General features: G+C 35.8%; 1 protein-coding gene across 1 annotated transcript in view; it reads left to right on the forward strand.

The window, feature by feature from the left end:
* WDR70 (WD repeat domain 70) overlaps positions 1-13,252 on the forward strand; it is a 227,813-nt gene that overhangs the window by 12,982 nt on the left and 201,579 nt on the right. Inside the window, exon 5 of the mRNA XM_012736463.3 lies at positions 4,787-4,982. Within this exon, the coding sequence (XP_012591917.1) occupies positions 4,787-4,982 (196 nt within the window). The remainder of the gene's footprint in view (positions 1-4,786; positions 4,983-13,252) is intronic.

Raw genomic sequence — 13,252 nt, forward strand, 5'->3', positions numbered from 1 at the left:
TCCCAGTTATTGGGAAGGCTGAGGCAGGAGGATCACTTGAACCCTGGAGTTGGAGGTTGCAGTGAGCTATGATGCCACTGTACTCTAACCCCAAAAAGGCCAGGTGCGGGATGGCTCATGACTAACTCCAGCACTTTGGCAAACCAAGATGGCTTCAAGCCCAGAGTTTAAGACCAGCCTGAGCCACATAGTGAAACCCTACAAAGAAATAGAAAAAAAATTAGCTAGCGGTGGTGGTGCACACTCAGCCCCAGGTACTTCAGAGGATCAGGAAGGAAGATTGCTTGAGCCCAGGAGTTTGAGGTTTCAGTGGTCTATGACAATGGCACTGCACTTTTGCCCAGGCAACATAGTGAGACCCTGTGTCTAAAAGAAAGAGAGAAAGGAAAAGAAAAGAAAGAGCTTCTTAGAACCAAACAAAATTACTACCATCATCCTCTTTTTTATCTTTACAACTATTAATTTAATTATCTAATATATAACCAAACACCTAAATGGAAATAGAAGAAGTCATACTAGGCCTCTTCAGAATCTGCTGTGGTATGGAGGCTGGAGAACCTGCCTCATTGGTCCAAAGAGATGTGTGCCTCCCAGGAGGTTTCAGCACAGATGAGTTCAGTTTCTTTTATCAGAGTTTATAGTTTTCATGGTAGAGATTTTTCACTTTGGTTAAGTTTTTTCTTAGATATTTTATTTTTTCGGTAGATACTATTAATGGGATTGTTTGCTTGGTTTCTTTTTCAGATTGTTGTTCACTGTTGGCATATAGAAATGCTACTGATTTGTATATGTTGATTTTGTATCCTGCAACCTTATTGAATTTGTTTGTCACTTCTTACAATTTTTGGTGGAGTCTTTAGGTTTTTCTAAATATTATCTACAAACAAGGATAATTTAACTTCTTCTTTGCTAAGTAAGATGCCCTTTATTTCTTTCTTTTGACTGATTGCTCTAGTTAGAACTTCCAGTACTATGTTGAAGAACAGTGGTGAAAGTGGGCATCCTTGTCTTATTCCAGATCATAGAGTTCCAGATCTTTCAGTTTTTCCCCATTCAGTATGATACTAACTGTGGGTCTGTTATATATGGCTTTTATAACGTTGAGGTAAGTTCCTTCTGTACCCAGTTTTTTGAGCGTTTTTATCATGAACGATGTTGAATTTTATTGATTGCCTTTTCAGCATCAATTGAAATGATCATATAGGTTTTGTCCTTTGTTCTGTTGATATGATGTATCACATTGATTTGCATATGTTGAAACTTCCTTGCATCCTTGGGATGAATCCCACTTTATCATAATAATCTTTTTAATTTGTTGTTGAATTTGGTTTGGTAGTATTTTGTTGAGGATTTTTGCATCTGTGTTCAACAGAGATATTGGCCTATAGTTTTCTTTTTTTGTGTCCCTGTCTAGTTTTGGTATCTACGTGATACTGGCCTTGTGGAATGAGTTTCAGAGGTTTCCTTCCTCCTCAACTTTTTAGAATAGTTTGAGTAGATTTAGTATTAGTTTTTGTTTTAATGTTTGGTAGAAGTCAGCAGGGAAGCCCTAGGGGGCTGGGCTTTTCTTTGATGGGAAACTTTTTATTACTGCTTTTATCTTGTTACTTGTTTTTGGTCTATTCAGGTTTGGATTTTTCCCCTCCCCCTTTTGTAGCTTTTTTTTTTTTCCAAACAACCAAAAAAAAAAAATTAGCCGGTCATGGTGGTGCATGCCTGTAGTCCCAGCTACTAGGTCTGAGGCAGTAGGATTGCTTGAGGCCAGGTGTTTGAGGTTGCTGTGAACTAGGCTGATGCCACGGCACTCTAGCCCAGGCAACAAAGTGAGACACTGAAGCAGAAGGATCCCTTGAGCCCAGGAATTTGGGGTTGCTGTGAGCTAGGCCATGCAACAAAGTGAGATGCTGTCTCAAAATAAAGAAAAAGTCAACTGAGAAATTTTTTAAAAAAAGAATTTGACTTAACTATTTTCTCATCCAGTACTTACTGTTTCTCAGGCTCTCATTCATGTCTTGGCACCATGTTGAATCAAGGCATATTTTAAACATGGAATGTATTCTGTTTTCTGTCAGGGACATTTTTGGACATATTTTCATGGACTTTCTTTTTCAGAATGTGAAAATATGTTAAGAATTCTTTATTTTTTGGTTTGTACACTGTAGAAGCAGAAAGCCAGAAATGGAATTAGAAGCTGTATGGAAGCTTATGCATTCCATCCAGATTTTATGTGGGGATTAGTCCTGGATAATCAGCCATGAAGTCAATACAGATCCATTTAGCTCTCAGTTCATTGCTTGCTTCTGAACTAGTTAACTCAATTAACTTACCATGGGTGCTAAGAGTCAACATTTCAGTTTATAGCTCTGGATGGTTTGAATAATTTTATATTAAAAAAGTCTGTAACTTCTAAGCCTACAGTACAGCTGGGAACTTGTGCTTTAATCATAAGGGAGAAAATTTGAGTATGAACAGCGTAATATAAATTTATTCAGTTATTCAACTATTATTTGTTGAGCATATGCTGTGGGTTAGGCTTTATGTTTAGGCACTAGGAAAATAGCAGTTAGGAAGTCAGATGAGACCTCTATTCTTGTTGACCTCACATTGTGGTTGGGGGTATTTGAAGGGATGGATAACAGATTATAAACAACTAAATAGTTAAACAAGATAATATAGCTTAGCTTGTATATAATGAAGATAAAGTAAGGTGCTTAAGGGGACTGGTGGCATATGCATTAAAGTTTAATGTACTTCGAGGCCTCTTTTAGGAGGGGACATTTGAGGAAACTTGAATGATGAAAAAGCAGCTGTGTAACTATCTCTGGGGAAAGTGAGCCAGCAGAAGGAACTTTCAAGTGTAAAGACCCTCATTATAAACTAAGCTTAACCTGTTCAATTAGAAAGAAGGCCTTTGGTGCTGGAGATGGTGAGCTAGACTATTGCCTACCTCAAATCTAGAAACTGAAATCTTTTGGAGGTTTGCTAGCTCTTATCTCTGTGAGAATGTTTTCCTTTTGATTTTGAACCAAGTGTAAAACAAAAAGAAAAATCTGTTTTTCTTTCAATAGATATTGAGTATTTCTGCTATATGTCAGGTATCATTTAGGTGCCAGAAACACAACAATGAACAAAACAGAAATTTTTCCTCTCCTGGAGCTTACATGCCAGAGATACTTATTAGAAGGCAGTGACACTTTTAATCCTTTAAGTTTTGTTTTTTTTCTTTTGAGAGAGAGACTCATTCTGTTGCCCGGGCTAGAGTGCCGTGGCGTCAGCCTAGCTCACAACAACCTCAAACTTCTGGGTTCAAGCGATCCTTCTGCCTCAGCCTCCTGAGGAGCTAAGACTACAGGCATGCACCACCATGCCTGGCTAATTTTTTCTATATATTTTTAGTTGGCCAATTAATTTGTTTTTATTTTTAGTAGAGATGGGGTCTAGCTCTTGCTCAGGCTGGTCTTGAACTCCTGACCTCGAGCCATCCACCCACCTCGAACTCCCAGAGTGCTAGGATTATAGGTGTGAGCCACTGCGCCCTGCGAATCCTATAAGATATTTGAAAGATTAATTAATATAACTAGAAATACTGAATTCTTAACTCTTTGGTGGGGAGTGGAGGGATAGTGGATGGTGGTGGCTTTCAGAATGCATAGATAGATTTGATAGAATCTTTAACAAGAGTAGATAATAGTCCTTAGGTGTGGTGGATAGAAAAACAATTGGAAATCAATATGATATGCTCTAGAGTAAGGTGTTTTTAGAATCCAAAAATGCTACATTTAATGTTTTAGCAACTTGGCAAACTTGGATTAGCACTGAGAAATAATTTGTATTTCAGAAATTATATGGAAATATTTTGCGGGTAATATTAACTTTACATGGCTGGCTTTATTTGCTCCTGTGGCAAACAGTGATTGGATTAAAATATAGTTAATAGATGTAATGGTTATCTCAGTGGTTTTCGTTCTTATGGATCTAGTATTTTGTAATTTTTCTGCCACTTTCTCTTGTTCTTTTTTCTCTTTAGTGATAATGATCTAATGGGCCTCTAACGTATACTTCCTATAATCCTTTATTCTTGACTTTATATTTGGGTAAGATAGAAGTTTTTTTGTTTGTTTATTTTACTTTCTTAAGATAAAATAATATTTGCATTAAATATTTAATGTTTGAATTAAAAATTTAAAAATATTTAAACAACCCAGTTGTTAAAGGAAAGGCAAGGTTTCATGAGAAATCAATACTATCTCCGGAGTGTGTTCTTTTTTTAATTTTTTTTAATTTTTAAAATTTTTTATTTCAGCATATTACAGGGGTACAAATGTTTAGTTTACATATATTGACTTTGCTCCACCCAAGTTGGAGCTTCAAGCGTGTCCATCCCCTAGGGTGTGCACACCACACCCGTTAGGTGTGAATATACCCATCCCTTCCTCCCCACTCACACCTGCTAGACACCTGATGAATGCTACTACTATATGTGCACATAAGTGTAGATCAGTTAATACCAATTTGATGGTAAGTACATGTGGTGCTTATTTTTTTTTCCATTCTTGTGATACTTCACTTAGTAGAATGGGTCCCAGCTCTATCCAGGATAATACAAGAGATGCTAGATCACCATTGTTTTTTTGTGACTGAGTAGAACTCCATGGTATACATATACCATGTTTTATTATTCCACTCACATACTGATGGGCACTTGGGTTGTTTCCACATCTTTACAATTATGAATTGTGCTGCTATATGGTAGCAGAGCAAAGAGTTTCTGTTTCTGTATTTTCAGGGACACAAGTAGCAGTGAAAGTGAAGAAAGTTCTGATTCTTCTGATGATGAATTAATTGGCCCTCCTTTACCCCCTAAAATGATAGAAGAACCAGTTAATCCTATGGAGGAAGATATCCTTGGTCCTTTACCTCCACCTCTTAATGAAGAAGAAGAAGTAGAGGAAGAAGAGGAGGAGGAAGATGATGAGGAGGAAGTAAGTATTTCAGTGATAATTTAAGAATTCAGTAGAGTAGTACCTTTAAAGTAATATAGAGATTAGTTCCCTGCTAAACTTCTATTCATGAGTAAGAGCCAATTAAAAAAAAAATCTGCATTCATTACTGAGAGCCCTTATTGAAAGAGCTTCAGGAGGAAGGAAACAGTTCAAAAATAATAAATGGAGATAAGCAAGTGATGTGTTAAAAAGAAATTAATAAAAGATTTATTAAATCTATTAAATACATATGTATATGTGCATATTGTGTATGAATAATAATGATGGTGAATAAATTTGGGGAGATTTAAAAACAAAATAAATCTAAAATTGTCAACAATGAAGTGGAAGATGGGAGAGTGGAATCAGAGTTCGTTCATTTTGAGGTATTATTTGGGAGGAGGCTAGATATAATACTTAACTTTAGTTTAAGCAAACTATGCAAGTTATAATTTTAAGAGTAATTGCCCTGAGAATGGAAATAAAATATATAACCTCCAAAATAGTGAAAGGAAACAGTAATAAAGAAAACTAATGGTGTACTTTGTGTATTCGACATTAGAATAATTTTTTAATACATCCCGTCTCTATGTGATGAAATATTTTCAGTAATAATTATGAGATAAAATAAAAAATAATAATAGGAAAGAGACACATAGCCTTTTAAAATCTGTCAAAATAGATATTCTTTGCATATTCATGTTGAGTACACAGGATAGCAAATTTATTAGTCTATATTTGTCTATAGTTGATCAAATAAAGTTTATAATTTAAATTTTGTAAAATTTTCTTTCACACGAAACAACAGATATGTGTGTGTATACATATACACAGATGCACACATACATATTTGTGTGTGTCCATATGTAAAATTAGGAAAAGAGAAATTTAGGAATAAAGAAGGATAAATTTTATTAAAAATTATGTTTTACGATAAACTCCAAAAATTCCAATGTTGACCATATCTTTTTTTCCTTTGATATCAATCGTAGTGGCTTTTAGGTATCTCTGTAGTCTAAATATTTTCACTTAACTCTCTTTACCAGAAAATTCATCATCTTCTGTTATATTTGGTGAAAACTTCTAAAGTTTTCTTCTGTAAAAATCAGAGAAAATGGCTAAATGATGACATTGTCATTAAATGATCCATTGCTTTAGAATTTTTTGATGAAAGCAAACTTTGCTTTTTTGAATTTAAACTTTGCTTTTTTGAATTCTTTTGCCAACCTTGTGCCGTCTTTTTTTTTTTCTGGCATTCATAGAAAACAATTGAATTTACTCATTTTGTTTATTTGTCTTTATAATCATTGTTTATTTTGAATCTACTGTTTAAATGCAGGCATGTGTAGTACAGCAGGGATTATAGATAGGAAATTACCCCTGAAATAAGCTTGAAAGGTTCAAACCATTAAAAACATTTCCTGGAAACCTGTACAGCTGAGTGTGTTTATATGTGTGTGATACAGGCTGTATAACTGAGAGTTCTCCAAATGAAGTTCATGTAGAATACAATGTCTATTAAAAGATAAGTAATTAAAATGTGTTAATTGAAGCTCACACATATATAATTAAAACTCAATGGTAACCATAATATTAGAAAAAACAAAAAATAGTGTCTAAACTTGACAATATTTAGAATTGCTATCACAGTGGGATAATAAAAGCAGGCTTATCTTTGTTGATTTCATTATTGTTTTAAGTTGTTTTTTTTGTTTTGGTTTGTTTTTGATGTAGTCTTGCTCTGTCACTCACATGAGAGTGTAGTTGAGTCATCATAATTCACTACAACTTCAAACTCCTGCCTGCCTCAGTCTTCCGAATAGCTGGGACTATGGGTGCGCACCACCGCACCTCACTAATTTTTTTCTATTTTTGTAGAGACCGAGTCTTACACTTGTTCTGTCTGTTCTCAAACTCCTGGCCTCAAGCAGTCCTCCTGCCTCAGGCCTCAGCCTCTCAGAGTGCTAGGATTACAGGCATGAGCCACCAAGCCCTACTCTAATTTCCTTTCTTTTGGATATATGCCCAGTAGTGGGATTGCTGGACCATATGATAGTTATATTTTTAGTGTTTTTTAATTGATTAGTAATAGATGTAAATATATTTTGGATACACATTTTGATATATTCATAGTTTTGATATATTCATATGATGTGTAAAGATCAGATTAGAATAATTGGGTTATCCATCACCTTAAATGTTTGTTTCTAGCTAGGAACATATGAATTATGCTAGCTATTTTGAAATGTACAATGAATTATTAACTATAGTCACCTACTGATCTATGGAATATTAGGTCTTATTCTATCTAACTGTATATTTGGACACATTAATCAATATCTTTTTATCTCCCCTGGCCTCCTACCCTTCCCAGCCTCTGGTAACTACCAGTCTCTGTCTTCATGAGATCCACTTTTTTAGCTCCTACATATGAGTGAGAGAACATGCAATATTTGTCTTTTTGTGCTTAGCTTATTTCATTTACCATAATGACCTGTGATTGCTGCAAATGATAAGATTTTATGCTTTTTTATGGCTAACATTCCATTGTGTATGTATATACACCACATTTTCTTTATCTATTCATCCACTGATAGACACTTAGTTTGATCCCATATTTAGGCTATTGTAAATAGTGCTGCAATAAACTTGGTAATGTATAATAGATCTCTCTTCAATATATTGATTTTCTTTCTTTTGTATATATACTCAGTAGCAGAACTGCTGGATGATATGGTAGTTCTGTTTAGTTTTTTGAGGAACCACCATACTGTTTTCCATGATGGCTATGCTAATTTATATTCCTACTAAGAAGGTATAAGAGGTATAAGATGCAGAGGTCCTTTTTCTCTGCATCTTCACCAGCATTTGTTAAATTTTATGTCTTTTTAGGCCGGGCGCTGTGGCTCACGCCTGTAATCCTAGCTCTTGGGAGGCCGAGGCGGGCGGATTGCTCAAGGTCAGGAGTTCAAAACCAGCCTGAGCAAGAGCGAGACCCCGTCTCTACTATAAATAGAAAGAAATTAATTGGCCAACTGATATATATATAAAAAATTAGCCGGGCATGGTGGCGTGTGCCTGTAGTCCCAGCTACTCGGGAGGCTGAGGCAGGAGGATCGCTTGAGCCCAGGAGTTTGAGGTTGCTGTGAGCTAGGCTGACGCCACGGCACTCACTCTAGCCTGGGCAACAAAGTGAGACTCTGTCTCAAAAAAAAAAAAAAAAAAAAATTTTATGTCTTTTTAAAATAGCCATTGTAAATGAGGTGAAATAGTATCTCACTTTGTTTTTGATTTGCATTTCCCAGATGATTAGTGATTTTGAGTTAATATACTTTGTTGGCCATTTGTATGTCATATTTTGAGAAATGTCTATTCAGATTATTTTTCCATTTAAAAATTGGATTATTTGTGGGTTTGTTTTGTTTTGTTTTGTTTTTTGCTGTGAGTTACCTGATTTTCTAGTATATTCTGGATATGAATCCCTTGAATGAATAGTTTGTAAATATTTTCTCCCATTCTGTAGGTTGTCTTTTTACTTTGTTGATTGTTTCCTTTGCTGTGCCGCCTTTTAGTTTGATGTAATCCCATTTGTCTATTTTTGCTTTTGTTGTCTGTGCTTTTGAGATCTTATCCATAAAATCTTTGCCCAGTCCAGTGTCCTAAAGTGTTTCCTCTGTTTTCTTCTAGTAATCTCAGTTTTGGGCCTTGCATTTATGTCTTCAATCCATCTTAAGTTGATTTTTGTCTATGGGGAGAGATAGATATCTGGTTTCTTTCTTCGCATATGGATGTCCAGTTTTCCCAGAACCATTATTGAAGAGACTGTCCTTTCCCTAATGTATTTGCTTGGTGCCATTGCCAAACATCAGTTGGCCGTAAATATGTGGATTTATTTCTGAGTTTTCTATTCTGTTCCATTGATTTATGTGTCTGCTTTAATGCTAGTACCATGTTGTGTGGTGATTATAGCTTTGTAGTATATTTTGAAGTCAAGCAGTGTGATGCCTTCAGTGATATTCTTTTTGCTCAGGATTGCTTTGGCTATTTGGGGTCTTATTTAGAGTTACAAATGCTTAGGGCTGGGACCAGACAAGGTTGCCCTCTATCACCACTTCTATTCAGCATAGTGCTGGAAGTCTAGTCAGAGCAATCAGACAAGAAAAGGAAATCAAGGGCATACACATGGGAGTAGAAGAGGTGAAGCTATCGCTCTTTGCTGATGATATGATCTTATATCTAGAAAACCCTGAAGATTCTGCCATGGGACTACTGGAATTGATAGTTCAACAAAGTCTGAGGTTACAAAATCAATGTGCACAAATCAGCAGCATTCATATACCCCAACAATAGTCAAACTGAGAACTGAATCAAAGACTCAATACCTTTCATAATAGCAACAAAGATAATAAATACCTAAGAATATATTTAACTAAGTAGGTGAAAGACCTCTTCAGGGAAAACTAAAAAACACTGAAGAAGGAAAAAGCAGAGGATGTAAACAGATGGAAAACCATACCATACTCATGGATTGGCAGAATCAACATTGTTAAAATGTCTATACTACCCAAAGTGATCTACAGATTCAGTGCAATCCTTATTAAAATACCAAAATCATTTTTCACAGATCTAGAAAAATATTCCTAGGTATTTTATTTTTGAGGGTTATATTTTGATGGATATGGTGGTTTTAGATCATATAATGTCTAGGAAGAGTGAATGGAAGTAACAAAGGCACAATGTACAAGATTAGATTAGAATGGTGTGAAAATCAGCATGTTTAGAACAGCAAATTGGTAAGGAAGGTCAAACCTTTGACTTGGACCTGTTATATGAGTAAACCCAAAATGCAGCTAGGCAGAGAAGTTAAAGCATGGTTGGATAAGAGGTTCAGTAGCCCACTTGGAAGCTTAAGCCTCTCACAGATGGGATTAAAGTATATCAGGAGACTGACTAACAGTTTTCTGGTTTTTATAGGATGATGTGCACTAGTTCTTTTTGGATGCATATTTTTAAGTGTTTTTGTGGTTGTACCTTTTCTTTTATAAACATGGTAAAAAAGAAAATGCTAAAATTATATGGAGGTCAAGGCAAGGCTGTTAGTGATATTTGTCAACAAGTGCCTTAGTTTTAAAAGTGTGCACTAATTGATAACACAGAGCTTAGAAGCATTGCTGGTTGGTTATCTCTGAAACCTTTAGGAGGAAAACAAAACAGTAGTGGATCCCTATTTCTTTTCCATATCTCCTTCTAGTTCTCTTTCTCAGTTACAGCACAACCAGTATTTCAAAGGTTGGGGCAAGATGGTTGGTGAAACAGCTTAGAATTTTGGAAATGTGAATGTAACTTTGCAATGGCCTTCCACTGAATTATAAATTATAATTAATTATATAAATTATATTGGCCTTGAATGAAGGCCTTCAGTTTTTAGACTGTGTGGTTTGATACTAGATGAATGGCAACCTCAGGTTATTTTTTAGGTTTTGAGTCAGAACACAACTTTTCTGCTTTGTTTTATTCTCATGTTGATTCAGATATGGAAGATGTTGGTAGCCTTCTAGATCAAACAATAATAGATCAGGGATAATGGGCAAAGGAAATCTACTGATTAATATCTTGAACCTGAATGTTATTGTGTGATAAAGGTAGACAAGTTAGCATGCTTCCTTTTAGGTAATTTGCATAGCAGCATTTGAGGCCCTTGTTTCAACATTGAATTCAAATATTTCTGACCTTAAGAGAATTTTATTTTTTTGGTAGGACTTAAGGTCTAGTAGTTCTTTTCTTGTTGATGGAGAAACTGAACTTATTTCCTTCAGGAAATACAGTTTGAGGTAATGCAAGCAAGATTACAAGTGATTGATGTCAGAATGCTAGTTATAGTTTTACAATTTGGGATACATCAGAATTGTCCCATTCACTTATCAAGGTTTAACCATTCTATGGATTCTCTTGATTTCCTCTCCTTTTATCTCTCATATTTGGATCCATCATTATTACCTTTTGTATCTTTTGTTTCATTTTTTGCTTCCAGCCTTTCTTACTTTCTATTTGCTCTTGTTTCAAAGGTTGCAAACATACCAAAATCTCTCTGTAACTCAGTTTTCCCTCCAAGCTACTGTCCAACCCACTCTTTCTGTTTATTGTCCAACTTCTCATAAGAAGTATCTATATTTGCCACTGCTACTTCATCACCACATATTTTCTTCTTAAATCTTTTTTGTCAGCTTCTGTCCTTACTGTTTCTCTGAAACTCTTCTCACGGAGCTCCCCAATCACCAATCCAAATGTTCAAATTCAGAGACCTTTCTTCAGGTCTCATTCTACAACGTCTGCAATATTGGAGACTGTTGACATCTTCTTTGAAACTCTTCCTTTGCTATTTCTTTGTATACTTGGATTGCTGCATATGTCTTGGACTGTTTATTCAATAGATAGTTACTGAGCACCTCTTATGAGTCAGGCACTTTCTAGGCGTTGGGGATACAGCGATGGATAAAGCAGACAAACCCCTGCTCTGGCAGTGCTTATATTTCTGCTACAGTCTTTTTTACTACTTCAGATTTCCCTACATTGCCTCAGTCATAGGCATTCTCTGAGGATCTGTCCTTGCTTGCTTTATCATTTCACATTTGGCCTGGGTTGGGTTTCTTACATCTTCTTTTCTCATGACTCTTGTTCACTCAGGGCAACTGGAGGCATTGCTTCATCTTATTTTAACTTCATATCCAACTTTCTAACCACTCATGAAACATGTCCAAATTTAAGCTCCAAGAATATTCTATATTCAACACATTTAAAATCCAACTTAGGCTTTTACTTTCTCCCACTTAAACTTTTGCTGTAGCCACTTAGCCAGTCTCTTTCCCTCCAGGATTTTCTATTTCAATCCTTTTTCCTCACTGCTGCAAGATTAAACTATCTGTAACACAAGTCACGTTGCAAATAATAGTATTCATCCCTAAATGAGGGAAAACAAACCATGCAGCAGGCAGGGTACTATCTGGGGATTTCTGAATGCAGTTTGAGCTTTTTGTTGCTCAGAAACTTGTAAAGCACTGTGGCTTTTTAGAAAGATGTTCTACTTTATAGAAAAGCTGCCAAGGTCACATCATGTATGGCTAAATATTTCAGAAAATATTATTGAAATTAATGGGATAATATTCTTAAACATAATCTTTCTTTAACCCAGTGTTTCTTTTCCTTCTTTCTTTTTTTTTTTTTGAGACAGAGTCTCGCTCTGTCACCAGGGCTAGAGTACAATGGCATCATCACAGCTCACTGCAACCTCCAGCTCTTGGGCTCAACCGGATACTTAAGGATATGGGATATTGCTTACAAAATATTGTTTCTTTAAAAAGAAGGTTATGAAATTGCTGCCTTGTTTCTCTAGGATAGTGAAACCACTTGGAAGTTTTCATATAAAACTTGCAAAAATATTCTTTCAGATAGCTGAGGGTTCACATTTATTTTGGTCATTATTCTTTGAAAAAATACTTTTCCCATAAGATGTGAAGGTTGGTGTCTCTAGAAGTGTTGGTGTTTAATTGCTTCAAAGATGACATGGGAGAGGCTGGAAGCTCCTGGTTTTTTGAATCTTATTCATTTTTATATCCTTTTAGTGCCTGAATTAATTATACCTATTAAATTATATTCTCTGAAGGACTATCAACGTGTAAATTTCTAGTAATTGAGCCTGTAGCTCTGACAGTTATTATATTTATTGTTGAAACTATGTTAGTGAGTATCAAGAGCCTTAAAAATGTTCATTTCCTTTAAAGTCAACAGTATTCCTTATAGGATTCTCTCCTAAGGAGATAATAAAAGATTTAGACAGAGCTTTATGAGCAAAGATAATTATCATAGTACTACTTATAAGAGTGGTTTTCAGAATGTCTTCCAAACAGCACTGTTGGGGATGTGGTATAGTGTGGTGGGATTGGGTTCCTCATATCAGTGTTTTTTTGTGTTTTTTTTAAGACAGAGTCTCACTCTCTTGCCCCTGCAAGAGTGCTGTGGTGTAAGCCTAGCTCACAGCAACCTCAAACTCCTGGGCTCAAGCTACCCTGCCTCAGCCTCCTGAGTAACTGAGACTACAGGCATGTGCCACCATGCCCGGCTAAGTTTTTCTATTTTTGGTAGAGATGGGGTCTCACTCTTGCTCAAGCTGGTCTTGAAATCTTGAGCTCAGATGATCTGCCTGCCTCAGCCTCCCAGAGTGCTAGGATTACAAGTGTGAGCCACTGTGCCTGGCCTCTCATACCAGTTTTTAA

Source organism: Microcebus murinus, chromosome 11 (assembly GCF_040939455.1).
Source record: "Microcebus murinus isolate Inina chromosome 11, M.murinus_Inina_mat1.0, whole genome shotgun sequence".
Classification (NCBI taxonomy): Eukaryota; Metazoa; Chordata; class Mammalia; order Primates; family Cheirogaleidae; genus Microcebus; species Microcebus murinus.